Source organism: Anser anser (assembly GCF_964211835.1).
Source record: "Anser anser genome assembly, chromosome: 12".
Taxonomy (NCBI): domain Eukaryota; kingdom Metazoa; phylum Chordata; class Aves; order Anseriformes; family Anatidae; genus Anser; species Anser anser.
In genome coordinates, this window is record NC_139733.1 from 19,068,529 (window position 1) to 19,089,552 (window position 21,024).

Consider the following 21,024-nt stretch of genomic DNA (forward strand, 5'->3'; position numbering starts at 1 on the left):
GATACTCATCCATTATTGCAAAAGGCACACGTAAGAAACAGAAAAAATGATTCACAGAAGCACTTTTTCCCACACCCGTGTGAATAACCAGGAATAGCTCCTCGGGTGCTGGTACTCAGCATAATTTCACTAAAATCAGGGTTGGTACAGCATTTACATTACCAGGAGTCATGGCCCATGGTCTGTAATGGGCACAACCAGTTTTCTTCCATTTCTCTTGGTTATGCTATTGTCTGTGGAACTCTAATAAAAAATAATGCAAATATTCTGCTCCTTTACTTGTGCTCTTTTGCAATAAAAAGGCTCAGCTCCCTTTCTGAAAAGGTAACAATGATTAATATTCCCAGAGCAAATTGTTTTAGCAATATGTAGTGTTCATTTGAAAAAAAAAATGCATTTGAGCTACTGGGGCTCTGCTGCAGTTTTGGTTTGTAGGTACCTTTCATCGTGCTTTGTTTTCAAATATGCTTTTTCAAAATGCAGATCATACCGAGCTAACCCAGAGTCCTGTCCACATGCATCCACCTTGCTCAGTCATCAGAAGCAGTTTTCTACAGAATCATGGTAGAGTTTGAAGAGATCTCCTCATTTTGACCCGTGTGAGTTTTGCAGTGTAGGCAATAGAGGAGAGGTTTGGTGATGGACCAGCAGAATAGCAGGGTTGGACATAATGGTCCATACAACTGCATATGCAAAAGTCCTTAAGACATGTCCAGACCACGAAACACACCATCTGTTCAGCAACCACTGCAGCTGCTGCAAAAGCAACAGCCCCTGCTGTTGGGAAGAAGTAGGCCTATGTCTGACAGTGTTTTATCTGACATCGTCACTAGTAGCTCCGTGCAAACACTGGTTACAAAGGTACAAATGCTCCATTACACAACAGCTCCATAGGCTCTAAGCTCTTCTATGAATTTAATATCACTGACAATTTAAGATCATCATCTACAGATTCTCATGTATCATAAGAAGTGTCTATGGGGCAAATTAGTACTGCTTTTGGCTATGTTCTTGAAACTCCCATTCAGCATGTAAGCATTTATTTCAAGTTAGATACACATAGTGCTCTTGAAATGGACGTTGTTTAGAAATGAGCTTAAATGCAATCTGTGTTATCAAACATACCATCACTGTCTCTCTGACGTACTGATGCATCATCTTCGATGTAGGTGAACTCTCTGCATTTCTCCAGGGAAGCAATGGATGATCTGCTTGCATTTGACAATTTCTTCTCATTTTTGGTTTCCTTTGATGAAGCATCTGTGATGCTGAATTCTGCGACAGTACTCATAACAATATTTTTCACAGGCTTTTCATCTGTATGCTTTTCATTTATAAGCTGGTTATCTGGTGGGATTAAGAGAAAAAAGACTTGTTTGTGATACTAAGGCAAAGATCTGAAGGAATAACATACGCAGAATTTCCAAGCCTACAGGTGTTTACTTCCGAGGCCTAACCCTACTTACCTGTTGATTTCAGTCTCTTTGGATAAGTTTATTCATGGAACAAGTATTTTTACGCTTGCACTCTAAGGTTTTCTCTTAAACCCAGGGGGATTATAGGCTAGGGTAATTATTCAGTTCCATTGTGTGGGTTCAGGTGAGGAAGGAGAACAGAACTATCGGCTCAGTTGAAATCTATTTGGATTGTGATCTCCCAGTTGCAATGTGTGACATGCAAAAAAGCAAAACAATTATTTTTCAACAGCAGCTCTTGTTTCCCTAAATTTACAGCCAACATTGTGTGTGTAGGTGGTACCTAGATGCAGATGTGCCAGCGTGCCATGGTTCATAGTCTTGTTGCAAAGAAAGCCAGATGTTCTCTCTTTAACATCCAGGTTCATTATTTCATAATTTCATCCCCACTTGTGTTGTTGGCCTGGAAGTCAACTAGAAGATGGGATACTCCACATGCTGTCAGTGTGCCAGAGAGGCAGCTCAAAAATGAGAGGGAGAGCTTGTTTTTAAGCCCCAACTAGGGGAAAGGTTAAGAAGAGTTCTGAGCTCAATTTATTCTTGAAGAACTTCTCAGGAACAGATAAACATGAGTAGATAAACAGTTTGACTTATTCTCCAAAGTGATCAAGAGGCCAAGAAACACAGTCATTCTTTCTACAGCCGGGATGATAAAACCTCATCAGTTCTTATCTACAGCTGATTAACTCCTGCACCTCTCATCAAGCACAGCCTCACTTTTTATCTTGCTTAAATCTTGCGATACGCTTGCTCTTAAGCTATATACAGAAAATCGATCTTTACAAACACCTCAGTTTTGCAAACATTGCTTTCTGACGGGAGCAGTAAGGGCTCTAAAGCAACTGGTCTGTGTTCTGCTGTAAGGAGCTAGAAGAGAGATCCCGCATCTCTCTTGTTTTTCAGATACCTTTGACACCTGCAGTATATTAAAGAAAAGCCAATAAAAGATTGATAGAGTGTGAAATTGCAGTTGTGTCCACTTGTAGCCAAAAGGAGGATGTTTGGATGGGATGAGTGGATTGGAAAATAAGTGAAAATTCTGCTGAGTGGGAGGAAGCAGTTTGAGTATAACTGGTATCTGTAGAGTCTAGTGGAGGCAACCGAGGTGGTGAGAGGTCTGGAGTACCTGATGAAAGAGAAGAAGCTGCAGGAGCTGGACTTGTTTGTCCTGGAGAAGAGAAGGCAGAGGTCAGTGCTAGATACTGTTTTCTTCTCCATACCCAAGGTTATGGAGAAACCAAACCCCAACTCCACTCAGTAGTGCCCAGAGGCAAAAGGACCAGAGGACACAGTCACAAGTTGCAGCAAAGGCAATTAGGATTGCTTGAAGAAGCAAATTCTTCATCATGGGATCTGGAAAGCACTGGAATGGGCCCTGGGGAGGCTGGGAAGTATGCTCAAGCAGGCAAGTCCCCAGCAACTTGCTCTTACTGCAGAGTTAGCCCTGGTTTGAGGAGGAAGCCAGATGAGATGACTTCTAGAGGTCCCTTCCAATCATAATTTTTCTATGATTCAACTTACAGAATAAGTGAACAATTTGTTTAAACTATTACCCATAGTCAGATTTCATGCTATTTTAGATCATCTTCGTGCGGTGAAATTTCTAGAAGTGAAAAATCTGGATAAGGGTTAGTGGAGTAATACCATTGAAGAGGGTGAGAGGAAATACTAAGCTATTATTTTCATTTAAAGTCATTGTCATAAAAATGTTTGTTGGCAGGTGTTTTGGCTGGATTGTTAACTTCTAGTAATGACAAGGTCTGATGTGAAGGAAATAGTTTTCCCTCTCCTGGAGAGTTTATGGGGTGGCCTTAGGGAAGGGCACACTGGTGGGATAGAAGGAAAGGGAAGTAAGACGGTGGTGGCACAGAAAGGAGTCTTGGAAACCTATAGCTGTCAGGTTTTGTGAGCATTATGAGGATGGAACGCCCCAGGTGAGACTTGGGAAGGGCAGGAGAGGCAGTGGCTTCTCTACGTGAGGCAGCAGTGCAAAGGCTGTAGGTCACACATTTGTGTGTAAAAAAACCAATGTCCTGGACAAAGCACATCTGTGATTTTGCTTGGCTATAAAAATTTGGCAATGGCTTTTCCCTCGGAATAAGTAAATATAGCTTTTTTTTTTTCCTCTCTGACTTCTTGTCTAGACTCTTAAACCAAAAATGTGAAAATTCATGCGTTTTGGATGTATTTACTTATAGATACAGTAACCACTATTTTCCAGTATTTATAAATCAATGTCATATCACAGTTATCCCTGAACTTTCATTCAATAACATGCCATCTCCAGGAAAGGCTGTGCTAATTGAAGTAGCAGGGATCTGGAGGAAGCAGTGTCCTGCTTGTGCATAGGTTTTATTGGATAATAATTGATTTGTGGGTCCAAAAGGCACGAGCCCCACCTGGTATTCAGGTGCCAATCTTACAAATGGATCTTGCTTGTCCAGGCTGAGAGCCGTACATGGGCTGAGCAGACGAATACTCATGGGTCAGATTGAAAGGTCTATGCAAGAATGACATTTTCTATCATTTCCCCCTTTCAAAATTGGCCCTAAAGTCTAATCTGGATATATTTTAAATTGCAATATATATGTTCGGTTTCCCATTTTTGCCGCAATACAATGGTCCACAGAAAGCATTTAAGCATTCAACAAATGAGAATGAAAAAAATCAGACGGAAGTAATCAGTAAATGCCAGACTAACATTTACTGTATCCACCGACTTCTACTATTCATGCTTCGAGTCAGTTTTTATTCTTGAAGTGCTGTTGAAGAGAAATCAAAACCAGAAATAGAAAGGCATAGACATAACCTGAATTTTTCAATACAGCACCATCAAACAAAAGGGTAACAAAAGCTGTCATTCAAGGACTCTTCTGTTTGTTAAAGCATACTACATCTTTGAAAATACAGTACATTTTAGTGTCAGACTCTTAGTTTGAAAAGCTCCCTTTAAGTAATGTTATACTTGTCTTGTACAGCTAGATCAAGTTTTCACGCAATCACCGTAACAAGCAACTTGCTATGACAAGCGAGATCCTTGCTTCCAGAAAACAGTGCGAGAGAGGCTAAAGCAGTGTACAATTATAGGTCTCCATTTCATTTTTATGCAATTACCTTCAGTTCAGCTGTGGGTCCATCTACATTATGTCTTTTATCAATTTAATGTTTGCACAAAGTGTCTAAAGAAATAAAGATTATGCTAGACCAGCATAAAAAAAAAGTGGTTAGCATTTTTTTTTCTTTTATAGTTTGTTGCTGCATGGAACAGTAATAGGTTGCGGGATTGGAACAAATAAGTGGAGCCAAATAGGCTTTAAAAATATATTATGTACAACTGATTATTTATGATTACTTTTAAATGAGAATGTAAAAGAATTAAATTGCAATTAGAGATGGGCAGGAGGTCAGACTTTGTTACTGTCTTCAAAAAGCCTGGTCCACAGTTTCACATGCCCACGAATGCCGTTTTTAACATGCAGAAATCATCCTTTGAACTTAATTAGAAGGGGAAAAATAGGTAATTGTGATGAAAAAAGCTCAGTCTATTCAGCGTTAGCAAGACTGTTAGAGGTAGGTAGAGGTAAACACCCTTAAGTTACCATTTTTAAAGTGTGTCCTGGAGTAGCAACTTTCTTTTTTAGCTGGGGAAGTTGGGACTTGCCTTGACCGTTGTTGCAGAGGACTGGGATCGCTTTCCTATGTTTCCGATGTAAAGACAGAGATGGAAATTTATGTGAGTATAGAGACTTTTTTTTTTTTTTTTTTAAGCCAGGTGAATTCAAGACAACAATGTCTTGAATTGGATTGCAGCCAGGTAATGCTGCAGGGGGGCAGTTGCCTCTGAGAGAGAAGGAAAGGGAGGGAACTGATCTATCACCCTGTGTAGGACTCGTACACATCTTGCAGCAAAGGACGTGTGTGTCTGTGGCTCTAGTCGCCGCTGACATTTGTTCCCAAGCTGCTCTGGCGGTGGCCCCTTGCCTTGCACTCCTGTGGCAAAGAGTCCCGAGGTTTAATGGTAAATTCTGTGGGAAACTCTGGCAGTTTAGGACGTGTAACTTCTTAATTTCACCGTAAGGCATCTTCATATATCAGTGCAAATAAAGCACCAAAGGAACGCCGGGCTGATCTCCCTGCCATTCCTTATCCCACGTACTGCTGTCACTGCCTGTCTATTTAATATCTCATGTGCTCATCACTCGAAGAGCTGAGTGCCATGTCCGTTCAGTCCTGAGATGGAGCCGGCAGAGCTACATCAGACCTGATGGATGATAACTTGTAAGTTTAAAGGCTTGAACTGAACTCACTTGGTTTGAAAAGACTCAGAGCAAAATAAAACCCAAGCCCCAGGTTTGGATGGACGTTTTTAAAAGAAAAAAAAAAGAGATAAAGGGGAAAAAAACCCCAACCAAACAAAAAAAAAAACCCTTTTGGTAATCAGTCTAAGGAACACAATTTGTTCTTTAAATAATAATAAATAATAATTTACAGCAATGGGAATGTATGCCAGGTGTACCTCTGCATGGTGCAATATGTGCGCAGGGACAGCAGCTTACCTGGGCAGTTCTCGCTGCTCAGCGTCACCCTGGGGAGCACTGGGAGAGTCAGGGAGCTGGTACAGCTGTCTTGGTGGAAAAACAACACAATATTACAGAGGCACACTGTAAATAAACATGGTTCAGCACACAAATCACCACCAGCCATTGAATGTAAGTAATTTATTTTAAAAGTTGTTGCTTTGGGGAGAAATAGAGGCAAGTATGCTTCCTTGGGAGGGGAGGTTACAGTGGAACGTATGCTTTTTTTGATATCTATGCCTTGCTTTGATAAAATAACCCAAAAGAAAAACAAACTGATAAGAGAGAGAGTTTTAGTTGAGGAGACAGGACAGAGGATCACTGTCAGGAGCAGAAGTTCCCATTTGGAGTAGGTACAGAAAGTTTTGGGGCTGGAAGTTTTGCAATGAACTGTGAGGCATAATCCATGCCCAAGCACTCCAGAAACCTTAAATAAAGTTCCCAAATGGTCAGCAAAGGAATGGAGAGGAAAATGCACCTCCAAGCCCCAGCCTCCACGGCTTAGCCCTCTTGGACAAGATGCCCAAGGCCCTCCTGTGGGTGCTGAGCTACACTTGCCACCCCACCTGCTCCCTGCATAGGGCTTGGAGCATTAAATCCCACTTCCTTCTCCCTCCTGGGATCAGGTAGGCAAAGTGGGATGGGGTGCTTGTCCCTACAGCAAGCCCAGGCAAATGGGACACACTGCACAGGAACTGCTGTTGTCCACGTAGGAGAGACCAGAGGGAGGGTGGTGTCACGGCCGATGCAAAGCAAGCTGCTCTAAAGTAATGAACGTATCACGGGTGCTTTCATAGTTCTATGCCCATTACATCTTGCTGAGGTCAACCAAAAGGATACAAGGGATTTTGAGACTGTTTATTTTTGCAATAGGGAAACAGGAAATGGTACACAAGGCTATAAATATATACTGGGCTTCATGTGACATCACAAACTTGTGCAAGTGCTTCTCTTCTGATTTATGATGATGGACTGGTAATTCATAGAAGCTTTGGGTTTACTTTTTCATTTTTTTTCTGTTGCAGTACCAAAGCTAATGGTGCAATCCCTGGAGGGGGTATTTTATCAATAGTGAATTTTTGACCTCATTGCATACGTTTTAACTTCATGAATTAGTGACCCAGCTGACTGTAAAGCCTTCTATAGGCTTATTATAAATCTATCACAGGACTAGCAAAAAATTTTGGCCCAGATCCTAAACTCTGATGGGCATGTGTTGATGGACTGCATACCGAGCACTTCCACTAATATTTCCTGCTAATTATACCATATATTAAAAAAAAAATGAATGAAGCCAATGTTTATATGCAGCTTTAACTGCTTTTGATATAGGAAAGCAACACAATTCCTAATAAATTTTCACCTTCAACATTTCTATTCATTATAATTTTTACCATGATGAATGAAGTTAGAACAGGAGAGGGAGGGGGTTCATCTTGAAATCTGTTCAGTGAATGACTGAATTCACTTCCCTTCCCTGACTCGCGTTGAGGATGGAGGGAACAGATGGACACAGGAAGAGGAGGGAGGCGAGCATGGAATGAAGGAGATGGGCGAGGAACAGATGGAATCGAGGGAAAGCTAAGGGGAGAGTCAGGAAGGATGGAAGGAAAGTTTTCCATTTGACCTTGAGCTGAAATGAAGAGCTACATATACCTTGGGGCAGCTAGATGTTGCTTTGGGGTGCATCCTTTTTTCCCTCTGCGGCACTTGCACCTCAAAGTCCTGGGGGCCGTGCCAGCAGTCCGGGAGATTCACAGGACTGTACCCTGCATTGTCTTGAGGAGACAGCTGCTGCACGTGGGCATCTCTGCTGTGTTCAAGCCCCCTTGGCGATGGCAGAGGAGAAATGAATGCAAACCCAGTGCCCAAAGTGGGCTGGGAAGTGGAAGTCCCCCAGGCATCTCAGCCAGCCCAGAAACTGGAGCTTATGATTTTGAAGAGGTATCCTGCACCCTGTTTGCTGTTAGATGGCCAAAATACTCAAAGTGATTTATGATTTTACTTGCTTAGAATAAGACATACGAGATGGCCTGATTTTCAGAATATGCTGAGCATCTGCGCTTTGAGGTGTATTGAATTATATAGTCCAAATCACTAGTAAGTCCTGGAAAATCTTGAGTATATTCTTAATTCTATTAAATTGCCTGCATTGGTTCTGGCTTTGCTAGCTGAAAAATGGAAGAGGTGAAAGTTAAATATTGGCCATGTGTGTCATTCCCTTTGAAGAAAATGGGAGCCATGTGCACTCACCTAACAGCAAAGTTTGGCCCCAACTATGATTTCACAGCTGGGCCCTAACTTCAGGAATGCCAAAGCACTAAATGATTCAATTGGAGTAATCTGATCAATGCTGTATTTTTGCTCTGAATTTAAATTGCACACACAGCGAGAGCAGAGTTAGTTTTCTTCTCTCTCAAAATCACTTTTCTCTGCAGAATTGATAACATAAACATGAAGTTTTGCTCTCGTCACACAAATAAGTGAAATGGAAGAAAACGTATGTCAAGTAAAATGCACAACATTACGTCCTTTTTACTTTTTGGAGGCTGTTTAAGAAAATGGCTTCATTAATTTTGACTGAATAAAAGGTTCCTTTAAGGGATTTCAATAGGTGACATGAAAAATGTTAATACGAATGATCAAGACAATGGAGGTTAAAACTGTTTTGAAAATATGTTTCTTTTATGGATCTCAGCTGTTGGAAGAGTTACAGAATAAATATACGGTAGTGCTGACATTCAGTGCTGTTTCATCTTAGCAAAAGAGTTTTTAATAAAGAAAATTCTTTTCAAGGAATGCTTTCTGCAGCCAGTCTTCAAAAAGAGGTTTTCCCCCCTCCTAGTTTAATAAAATTAAAGTAATTTATGTCATATTGATATGTCGATATGTTTTTCAATAAACTTTTTAACAGGGATTTTTAAAAAAATTCTCTTCACTTTAAAAATTATAATTATATGTCTTCCTCCCACTTTGAAAATGGCACAAGGTGCTCATTTGCAGAGCTCTACTGTTCAAATCTTCACTGAGAATAGAAATGTCATGACTCAGTTAACAATGCTTTATTATTCACATTGATCTTTTTTTATAGTGTTCTTTATCTCAAAAACATTGTAAATCAGATATCTTCCTCCCACTCTTTTGTTCATTTGCAAATTTTTATTATTCTAGTTTAAAAAAGCAATGGAGTGTCAAGAGTCAGTGTATATTGTTTATGCTCTTTTTTGCTTTAAAATTACTTTTAACTATTAAAAAGTGAGGATGTACAGTTGGGGGGGAGGGGACTGGGGTGGATTTAAAGATGCTTAAAAAAGAATTGAAAGGATCGGTGTGAACTGTTGTAATGGACTTTGCTAAAAAAAAAGGGGGGGGGGGACCAAAAACTACGAAAAGGTTTTTATGTGCAAATTCAAAATTGCCTGTTGCATCAGACATCATCATCTGCATTAGACACCAGACATAATTCATGCTCCCAACGAGCATAATAGCAGAACTCAGGTGCTTTTGTGCTGCATTCACAGGATGGTTTGCAGATGCCTGCCCAGAGCCCTGCGCTCTCTGGTGCTCTGGGTTAGAGCTTGGTGCCAGGCCCTCCAGAGCCCTCAGCTGATATGCCCCAGGTATATCGCTGGATTTTCACAAGAACTTCACAGCTTTGGTATGAACTGCAGCAGAAACGTAACCTCAGCAGGTTGTGCGGGGCAGGGTGCAGGGTACAGCCACCATCCTCCGGGAGAGCTGTGCCAGAGCCCCCAGGGCTTCTTTCTAGACTGGATCTTCCAATTCTGCTTCAGGCACTGTTTTCCTTCCTGCTAAATTTTGCTTCATGTCTCTATTCATGTCCTGTTTGTTGGGACTGTATATAATAATTCCTTTATAGTAATTGAGGCTCTGCCAGTGAGCAGCCGGACCCTGTGGTGTTGCACATACACCTCCATGTGCTGAGGGAGCAGCAACTTCTAAAGCTGAATTTAAGCCCCAGATTGGCCTTTCATTTCTTGTGGGTGGTGTGGCATATCACTGTAAAACTTTTGTAAAGAGAAATAAAGTCTCCATTCCATATTATCCTTTTTTTTCCCCTTATTACAAAGGATTTTTTTTTCCACCTAAAACTCTCTGCAATTAAATTTGGAAGGAACTTTAATTTTTTGGTTTTATTTTTGGTAAGCTCTTTCTAATGAGAAGTGGAAATCTTAGAGGCAACTCCAGGCAGAGTTTGTGAACTTGAAAAGACAGTGCAGTGTCTTTCTTTAATGTCCCATGGTCTTTGGCACCTGTGTCACTTGCTAAGTGACACTGAAGTTATGTGCCTGGAGTTTATTCCCAAAGCAGGTGTTATACACAGCTATGGTCACACAGATATCCTCACAAAGCATTAATGCCAGAGGAGCTCTGAGGCTGTCAGCACGCTGGTGGGGGTAAATGCCGTCAAAGCAGCATGTTTTCTTAAAATATACCCAGAGAGTTTAAGCACTGTCAAGAAGAGCTGCAAATCACTGAAGATGCAGCATTTAACATAGAAGGGCCTTTAAAGCTCTACTCATGGTAAACTGGCATGTGATAGTATATAACTATAAAAATACATGTCTTCTAATAAGTTATAATTTTTTTTTTTTTTGCTTTAAATACAATGATGAGTGGCAATCTGTGAGAGTCATGTCTTCTAGAGACTTTCCTAGCAAAAACTCCCATTTTTTTCTCTCTCAGCTGCATGCAGTACTGTAGCATGACTGGGAGCTGGACTTGTCCACCAGAGCACATGTTATTATTAATCTTACTGCCATCTGAGCCCCTCCCCGGGTGCTGCTGAGCAGCCCTTGCTGGGCTGTGCTGGAAAGCCATTTATCCAGTTCCACGAGGGCCTGATCCAGTATCAGCAGATGTCAATGGAAAGGCTTCCAGGGAACTCAGCAGATCAGGTTCCAAAACAACTTCCAAAACAATTGCCTTCTCTGTGTCATTGATCTTTTCTTCAGAAAGAGTTGTAGACAAAGCAATATCTGAAGCAGAAGAAATAACATGCTATACATCTTTTCTCCAAACTTTTTTTTTTTTTTTTTTTTCCCTGGGAAACACTAAAGGTGCAGAATATGTGTTCTGGGAGTGCACAGATAACATCCACTCATTTTTAATTGTACAGCAAGTACTTTCAGGGTGGTGCACTCTTGTCTGCTCTGGCAAAGGCAAACATGGTAACTGCTCTGCTCCCAGCATTAAATACACTCCTCTCATCGTGCAGTGGAAGGATGTTTTTAAAACTGCAGCCTGCCGCTATTCCTGCATAGTGTAGGAGAGACCAGTGAAACTCAAGATGTCTCTCCCTGTGTATATTAACTTGTTTGGAACAAAATAGTGTTCTTGGAAACCATGAATCTTATGGCAGAAGAAAGTTTCCTTCATGACTGTGCTCCAAAGGTTTCCGAACAGCTGCTTGATCATTTGGGTGCATGAAATATTAGGTTCAGCCTGGTCACGAGCAAGCACTTAATTTCTTCTCACCATGGCACCTCCGCTGTGGTCATTTCTGCCTGGCTTTATAATATTGGCGAGTGCAGTGCTAGCACAATGTCTTCATTGTACAGGCTTTCAAAGGAGAGCTGCAGAGTTCCTGAAATCTCAGTGAAATGCCAAACTCTCCCTAACACCAGCTGTTTGTCCTGTTTTATAAGAAACTGTACTCCCAAGGAGTTGGGAGCTCATGCCCGATGTGAGCAGTGACCACTGGGCCATGCACAAGGACCAAAGGGTTGGCTGGGCAACCTGCAGGGCACTGAGCTCACCAAAGCCCCAGGGGCAGCATCCCTCAGCTGCCCGACACAGGGCAGGTGAGAGCACCCGCTGGAGGAGCTCGTCTCCCTCCTCAGCACTTCCTCACGTCAAAAGTCTCACAGGTGGACAACCCCTTCTAAGCGAGGAGGTCACAGCCCAGGCCCTGAGAGGAAAAACTAGGCGTAAATGAGATGGAAGAGATGTCACCGCTCTAACGCTGAGATTAGGCAAAATCTAACACCCATTAATCCTTCAGAGCAGGGCCTCTAGTTTGTTCTTTTTTTTTTCAGTCTATTCTGTATTCAAAGCAAGTACATTTTTTTCTGTCACTATACCACTATTGTTAACAACTATAAATGTATTAAAAACACAGGGGCATTTTAGTATGTGTATTGTGCATAAGAAATATTGTTACATGACAAGCTCCAATTGGCAAGTGAAAAGAGGTTTTATTGAAGGAAATAGCAGTAGCAAACAGTGAACTATGCAGAATAATGGTAATTGTTCCTTTAACATTGGCAGCGCACGTTCACTTAATATGACTGCTCCTCTGTCTCTGCCTCATCCAGACCCAGAGGACCTGTTAGACAAGCAGGCAGCCACCTCTCTCTGGGATCAAGCTGTCAATGCAAACTTGCTTTCTTTCTATTTCTCAGAGCTAAGCTATACCCCCAGAGCTCCTGAAGCTTTTCCTGAGTGAAAGCTTTAAAAAAGCTCCATTCTAAATTACATCACACGAGCTGTTCTCTTCAGACTGACAGAACAAAAGCAGGGGGGAAAAGCCAAAAGTACCATCTGAATGACTTCTGAGTTGCACGGAATGATTTGCCTCCTCATATTTTATCAGGCCAGACTAACGTTGTCTTGACCTTGCCCATCAAAGCCCCAGCAGTGTCCTCTAACTACCAGAGGAAGTTTGCATGGCGTATGTGTATGCAATGCAAAGAAAAGTAGAGCTGTTGGGTGTAGGCCTTTTGCTTGCATCAGCAGAGTCTTGGACACCACATCGAGAATGGTCCTCATGGGGGCGTGGTGCTTTCTGAACGTTTCTGGGTGTTGTGGTCTCTAACGCAGCCAGGTCACTGTGACTGGTAGAGCCCAGCTTGTAGGTGCTGCCCAGCCTGGTGTGCTCATCCTCTAATCAGCAGCACCTCAATTAACAGTTGAGGTGCTCAATTAACTGTTGAAGGCCCTTTCCAAAATCTGAGAAGCCCCTCAGGTTAGCTCTGGCCGGGACTCTCCAATTAAAGGTCATCAGCAGAAGTAAAGAGAGCAGGTAGGCCTCACGGATTCAGCTGTGGCTGAGGAGGGAGGGGATAAATTGGCTGATCTTCCCCTTGCTCTAAAGGTTTTCAGGTGGCACTGAGGGGTTAGACAGCTCTTAATCAGGAAATCATCATCAGCTAGGGAAGGAGGAAGGGGGCCACGGCTAATTCTCCTTCTTCAGCAGGTAAATAAAGGTAAGATGAAGGCCCCAAAACCTTATGGGTGTTCTGCTGGTAAGATGCAGGTTCAGCAGCCTTTGTAAGCAGGCTGGGTATCACTTGGGGGTTTGCCTGATCCCTGAATAATCCACTGAGAGCCAGCAAATTGAAACAATAAAGTTTTGTGGCTTATAGGCTGGCCCTTTGAGGCTCTCACTCAATTTTCAGAAGAAAATGGTCATGAGGCTGAGTTTGTTTATTTGTTTAAAAAAACATCATTGTACTCCAAAGCATGTAGGCTTAGCCAACTGCATGGCACTCCTATGATTGTTCTGCTGTTTTGTGGTAAATCTTGAAATATTTCTTTAACTCACGTTAATAGAAATAATATTCTTGTTCTAAAAATGAGCTTAAATCTGAAATGCAATGTGTTAATATTGAGGCAAAAAATACTTCGTTCATATTCCCCGTGGAATTAGAATAACTGAGCTCATTTTCTTACAAGAAAAGGGCCACTTCAGTAGTTACCTTTACGTGGTACCATATATCATGGGCAGAAGTAGCTGAGGAGGCAGGGGGTCTTACCTGAATCTCCAAGAGGCTGTAGGATGGGCTTGTCCAGTTCTGGAAAACAAGAGCAGGAAAGGAAGGCCTCACTAAGCAGGAGAAGCTCCTCAGCTGGTGAGGTGGGTTTGCTGTCCCTCATAGGCAGCAGTGTTTTCTAAACTTCTCAGTGCTATATTGTTGTCAGAGAAAAGTGAGAAGTGAAGCTAGTGGGGCTGGAGACTTCGTTCCCTAATTGACTTCATGAGTAAGGAAAAACAGTTCTTAATAGAAGCTGAGAGGTACCTCTTCCCCCTAAAAATCCAGGGTCCTGTGACCCCTCACTGAGGTTTATTTTTTTCCCCAGGGGACACACCAACATTCGTATGGCCAACACAACTCACCTTAACCAGAGGAGCAGCAACTCTCTGAGGATCCTGACTCACTGGTGTGGTGTTCATCCCTGAATTCGAGTGAGTAAAGCTTATGTTTTTGGCTGTGTCTTTTTGCTGGCTCATGTCTGCGTTGTCTTCACCTGTTCAGTGAAAAGGCTCTGCCTTACTCTGTTAGGGACCAGTCTAATGCCCATTAAAACTGATAGAGATGTTTAACTTCAGGGCATACTGTTATCAGGTGTTGTATCTGCTTCCTATGCCAAGTCATGAAAATCTTAATTAAGCGAAGTCTTCATTAAAATAATTACAACCAAGGAAAACACTGCTAATGAACCTGAACGTAGGCCTCATTACCGTGTGCTTCATCACAACCCTGTTCCTACCAATGGTAAATATGAAGATGCTGGACTTCAAGTTTTTGAATCAAGAAGAATAAGTTATCAAATAGCTTTAATACATACCGTTTTGTTTTCTGAGCCAAGGCTGTGTGATATACTGGGGGTTCAAATTTAGATCACCTCTTATTTTTCTGTTTCATCATGACTGAATTTTCCTAGATTTTTAGCTATGTTAGGGTTTTGCACTGTCTTTCATCATTATAGTATCTGGGTTTCTGACAAAATGAATAATGATGGCAAAGCAGAAAATTTAAGTGTCTGTGACACTGTTTCTCCTCTGCTTGGAGGGGAAGGCATAAGTAACAACCTGAGTGGGGGACTGTGTACTTGGGTGGCATTGCTGTGCCATAGGGTATGGGAATTTGTGCTGCACAGGTGTCACTCATAAAAAAAATTCAGACCAGACCATTATTTAGTAAATCTGGGTCTGTATGTGTGAACTGGGAAAAAAACACTAGCCCAACTTGTAAATCTCAGGTCATGCTTGTAATAGTGGCAACCAGAAGCTTACTTGTAAAATGAGGAAAACTTGATCTGGAAATAATTTGAGGCAATAGACAGGGTGCCACAGCCCTGTTTCCAGGTTTCTGATTCAAGCATAGCTGGTCTTTCAGCAGGACAGCAGCAAAGATCCTGGCATGGGAACAAGAGTGTTTGTGGGTCACCAACACCACACCACAAGCAAGACCTGAAGTCCCTGGTGTTGCTGAAGAGATTAATTTGCTTTTGTCACCATACAAACCATGCTACCCTCTGCTCCTACCCTACACTGATTGACATCCTGTATTGCTCTGCCTGGTGTGCTGGTTCTTCGTGCCTCAGGGATATATTAGTTACTTGCTTTTGCCTGCACCAAGGTCCAGAAATGGTTAAGGTGGCATCTCTGACAACCTCTTTCTAAGCAGTTTTAAGTAGTTTACTTAAAGGAGGAATTTTTCATCTCCCCCAGAATATGAGGCAGCTCTAAGGTAGTGTCTAGCTTGCGTGGAACAAGGCCACTGAACTTAAGGCAGGAAATTTAAGGTCCCAAACAGACAGATGGAATCACAAGAGCAGAGACGAATAGTTTGCAAGTGTGCTGCACCTGAAGAAAAAACATAATTGCTTGGCCTTTCCTTTCCTGATGGCACCCAAAAACTGGGAAAGGCTAGCAATATCAATCTGCCCACTGGAGCTGGTGACTGCTTAAATTCTGACTGTCCCTCACAAGTGCTTGGACAAACCATTCAAATCCTGTGTGCCTCAAATTATCCCCTATAAAGCAGGGACATGTATACTTCCTAATCATATATGATTGTTTTGGCACTTAAGTCATGACTGTAAGTTAATATTTGCCCTGTAAATGCAGTTGTCAATGTCTTGTGGTTGCCTTGTTCAGCTTCAGAAAAAGTCTTAAAGTTTTATGCAGTTAACTTCCATGGCTATTACAGTTTATGGTCACTAGTTAACTACAGCAGGAGGGTCAAATTTTGCAGACTCTAGTTTCTTTCCAGCCTGCAGGATTTCTCCTCCTCCAAGTCTGTTTTCTACTCTTGCCAGTACCCTGCCTTCTGTTTAAAGGCATTAGTAATAGCAAAAAAAGCTAGAGATGCTCATAATAACAACTAAGTTGTTTCCTTTTTAACCAGAGCAAGTGCTTATGCCAGGTTTGCATGAAGAACCTCTGCGCGTGTGTCTGGTTTAGGGCACAGTACGCCAATCATTTGATAGAAGACAATTGTATTACATGTAATTTTGCTTTTAGCTGTACATTTACTGGAAAGCTGGTATGAGCATTGGTAATCTAATTTTTGCCAGGCTGGAGGTGATGGAAATATAAAGAACGGGAAATAAAAGGTTATTGCCATGTGTGCTGAATTGTGGTTTGGTAGCAGCAGTTGTCTTGTAGTTAAATGGCCATCAAAACCCTTCTTGGGGTGGCAGTAAATTAAAAAAAAAATCAGAAAATATATCAGTTTTCAAAGAGTAAAAAAAGATGTGGCAATTATTGTGACACAGGTTTGCCGTCTGTTTCTGATTATCCCTTTGGCTGGAGAGTTGGGGCTTCTAATTGTAAGGTTAAGGAATCCTTTTTATCTATCTCTTGCCTCCTAATCCTATGCTAGACAGTATTGTTTTCTGTGCCTTTTGTCTTCTGGGGAAGGAGACAATCTCTGGCTCATGCAAACATCTTGTTAAAGTCTGCTGAGGATTAGGGGGTGTGACAGTTTTCTTGCTGAGCCTTTTTATTGGGGATTTTTATGCCTGCTTTTCAGGGAGGTCTTTGAAATGTCTTTTATGTAGCAATCATTTCACTCTTTCTTTGTTGTCTCAAATGTTGAGGCTGTATTCTTCTCATCTGTTCCTGTTTATATTCTATACTAGCTGGTCATAACAGTTTGGCTTGAAGCTATCATCATGCTGTGTGCTTCTGAATCGCAGGGGTATTGCTAACTGCTCTATGACAGTTGCAAATTTGAGCATTATTTTAGGTCATCTGAAGCCTTAGCATGGTTATTTGTATGAAATACAGTTAAAGAGGTTCCAGATGAAAAATAATAACCTAGGAGTTGGGCTTTTCAAGTGTCTGCAGCTAGATACAGGCATTTAAAATGCTTCTGCTATAATGGGATATGTCCCTCTCAGGGTGGTGTTCATCATAGCAGCTGTAGCCTGGCCTAAACTCCTACAATAACCAAAGGAAGAGACAAGCCTGTCTTCCTGGCAAGGCATTGCTTCTTGACAGAAAAAGATTAAGGTGGGAATAAGTTGCTCTTCTGAAGAAATATCTTGTCCCTCTTCCCCCATCGTGAAACCACCTAGCAGTTGGCTACCAAAATAATAATAATGAATTAGCCCATACCAGAAACTAAACTTATAAGTGACTAAAGTTAGATAACAAAAAGACTAATCCTGACCAAAGAGATGAAATAACTTCTTCCAATTTTCATAAGAAGATTGGGAAGTTCTGTTAATCTCATATTTCAATTTTGAAAAGCTGGGGCTTCGTCAGTGTTCCTTGAGCCTTTAAGTAAAACAAAAGATTGTTTCCTAATGCCTTTTATGAGCAGCACTTCTATGTCTTGAACAACTATCTTAATACACATGGACTCTTGAATCATTTTTAAAATGAAATGGTAAGCACGTGTTCTTGCTGACTTTAATGTGGTGTTTATTTTGGAAAGTATGTAATCTCAGGTGCCACCTGGGGAGATCAGATTCAAAGTTAAGCAGGGAGCCAGAGGTTATGTAGTTTTGCTGATAGAGACAGTATCAGAGGCAGGTTTCTGAGACTATCATACAGGGGGAAAAATGATTGCATCATCTTCTGCTTTGAGAAGGTTGAAGTAAAAGTGTTTGTAAAGTCACTACCAATACTGACTGACTGGTGTGCACAAGATGCTGTTTTGATTTTTATCTTTTAAATCTGGCTAAACTCTTATTTCCTTACACAATGTATCTTGCTTAATGCTTATTTTTTTCTCCAGTAAATACTTTCCTATAAAGCTGTTTTTCCTCTCCTGATCAACAATTTGCCCCATGTAATGCATTTCCACCTGCATTTGCTTACAGCCTCTGTAGCCTAATTTCTAGTGTCTAAGGCCATATATAATATTGTTCCAATTCACACTTAACCGCAAAACCCACTCTTCCAGATATGACCTCAGTTTATTTTATATCACGCTTCTTTTTCCTAAAGTATTTTATACATAGCATAATATGCAATGATACGGCACTGATGTTTATCAAAATTGTTTCACACTGTAGTTATTTCTATTCCTGTCTTTTGGATCAAGTACAGTACAGCTGCAGATTAATACCACCTTCTAAAATAGGTTTAATGTGTTTATTTTCTTACCACATTCACTCCATCCACTAACTTGTTATATGGATTATATTTAATGGGAATCTTGTGGGGCTATCAAAGGCCATTTATTTTCTATTGAAATAACAATTAAGATAACACACAAACTAATATAGTTATCAAATAAACCTGACAAATAACAAACTTTTTTTTAAGGCTGCAGAGGCATGCTAACAAATCTATTTGATCAATATATGGGATGTGAAAAAAGAGGAGACAAGATTGACTGATGAATAAAATGGAACTGACACAAATAGGCTGACAGCCAGTCGCAAGTCTCTTTAGGGCAAATGCAATTAACTTAGAATAATAGACTCAAATTTGATGGTTAGAAATGCATTTTTATTAACAATCACAGCCTGAATCATTATGCACTCTTATGAATAAAATTGTACTTATACTGAATGTCTGTGTATACATGTATGCACGTACATGCAAAAAAGCCTCGTTGAAAGAGAGCTTTATTTTTGTGACAGAATAACTGTATGAGATTTAAAATAAAAAGCACACATAAGTATAAATCTAAATATTCAAACCAGTGATATAAAAATCACATATGTGGTATGCTAGTATTAACGATAAAGGCAATAAGCATTGGTCCCAGGACTGCTTGTTCTTTTGGGACGTGAAATTGCAATCGGGGATTTACAGATTTCATTCTGAGGCAGGGAAGTCATTACTAGAAACATAAGCTCATTCTCTTTACTTTAATAGCTATTTTAAATCATTCATTTAGAAAATACATTAACTATTTATTGTATAGGCAGTACATTTCTATTGGCATTCCATTTTCATGCTTTTTTATAATCCTTTTTAGCAAATTATTTTATTAAAAGAAGATTAGAATTAGCAAAAGGATCCTACCAATTTTTGAAAATGCTACTCTTGAAGAAGAATATTTCCTATTATTAACAGGTATGAGGTATTAAAACTTTAAAGGGATGGAAGATATTCAATTGCTAATGTGTCCTTTTTCTTTTGACCTTCGTTGCAGCGGCTGATTGCTATTTGTAAATTACTTTTAAAATTATTAATCTCATTTAATTTCTGAATAAATATAATCTCCTTTTTTTCCCCCCAAACATCCTTGGGATTTAGATATGAAAAGAATTGCCTGTAGGATACATTATGGTGCAGAAGTCTTACTTGTTGGACAAGATAAAATACACCATTTAATGCAGAGAATTTCTAGCTAGTATTAGCTAAGTGTAACATGAATATGAAACCATGATACCTACAGTGCTTGGTGCTTAAATATCTTGAGAAGGTGTAATGGTAGGAAGTAAAACGTCTGTACTAAAAGTGTCTTAAGTCAGGTTTCTTTAGCTCAGTGTCCTTGCTGGACTACTGCATGGCCAGGGACAGGATAGCAGTGAACTAGGATGCTCTATGCTCATATAGCTTCCCTATGAATAAGCTGGTATAAAATATTGTCCTGCTTCTAAGACAGTTTCTGGACTGGCTGAGCTGGATCCAAGAAATATCTGCTCTCAGGTTTATCCACTTTGAAGGTGGTTTTAGTCCTCGTTTCCCAGAAGTGAGAAGTACATGGACATAGTGGGAAGGCAGGCTGCCTTGCTTCTGATAGGGGTAGAGGCCCAGGGAAACCGTAGAGAAACGGAGATGGGGTGAGGCTGGGGAAGGGATTTCCTGGTTAAAAACCTGGTGTCTGGGGAGTTCATAGCCTGCCACTTTGGTTTTCTGCCTCTGATTAGCCATAAAGTCATTGCCAAGAGGGAAAACCTTCTCAGGGAGCCCAATGATGGCTGAAGGTTTTCCACCCTTTTTTTCTTCTATAATCTAGCTCAGGTATTAACAGCAACCCACAAAAAGGTTTCCCAGGGTTGCTTCTTGAATAGCTGGTATTGCCTATTCTGAGAGACAATATGGGAATACCACAGGTTCCAGCACCACCAAGCCTGGTGTGTGCCTAAAAGGAAAAATTGACACACAAATAATCAGAAAATGCTCAGGGGCTTGGACTGCTCAAGGGTTTTTTACAGAACTGTTTTTGTTGTGGAGGGAATTGGACTAGTCAAGTTCATGGTATCGATTCAGTTTCTCCTTAATATCTATGTGGTTTTGTCACTGGAAACAGCTGGAAGAAGAGTTACTTCTTGAGTGTGGTGCCAGGCAAGAATGTGTGTTGTTTTATGACAGCAGCTACTTAAAATTTTAAATGAGTAAAATGTCTTAAAACAATTTGCATGGAAGCTTTAGTTGGTAAACAGACTATGGAGACCATATGATCCATTGATTTAATTGGGGGTGGCTTTTTGCAGTCAATGCACTTCAAATTTACTGGGCTGGGGGCTCAGTTCTTTCAACTTGTTGGTTTTAGGAGTAAAATATCATTGCGCTCCACACAATGGTTCTGAAGCATGGTGATATAAGAGAAAGGAGAGTCAGGCCCTGCGTGATGGATACTAGATCTCCACTGATGTAATCAACCAACCAGAACAAGAATGACTCACTCCATCCATATATATATATCTGAGGGCCTGCTTCAGATCACTTTTAAATTCGTTCACACCAACCTCATTTCATTTGCTTCAATGGGCTTACTCCTGAGTTAGACTGATACATGCAAGAGGAAATC

General features: G+C 40.9%; 1 protein-coding gene and 1 long non-coding RNA gene across 6 annotated transcripts in view; one reads left to right on the forward strand and one right to left on the reverse strand.

Annotated features, from left to right (window-relative positions):
* MDFIC2 (MyoD family inhibitor domain containing 2) overlaps positions 1 to 21,024 on the reverse strand; it is a gene marked incomplete at its 5' end in the record, with an annotated part of 43,123 nt that overhangs the window by 2,881 nt on the left and 19,218 nt on the right. The window contains 2 exons of the mRNA XM_083795611.1: positions 1,126 to 1,347; positions 13,831 to 13,869. Of these exons, the coding sequence (XP_083651737.1) occupies positions 1,126 to 1,347; positions 13,831 to 13,869 (261 nt within the window). The remainder of the gene's footprint in view (positions 1 to 1,125; positions 1,348 to 13,830; positions 13,870 to 21,024) is intronic.
* Positions 13,137 to 21,024, forward strand: part of LOC310880182 — a 125,672-nt gene continuing 117,784 nt past the window's right edge. For 3 of the 5 annotated variants that reach the window (XR_014571514.1, XR_014571515.1, XR_014571516.1), the window contains exons 1-2: positions 13,138 to 13,281; positions 14,156 to 14,261. This is a non-coding gene — a long non-coding RNA (uncharacterized lncRNA). Of the gene's footprint in view, positions 13,282 to 14,155; positions 14,262 to 21,024 lie in introns of all 5 variants that reach the window. The other 2 variants (XR_014571513.1, XR_014571517.1) reach the window with 2 other exon arrangements.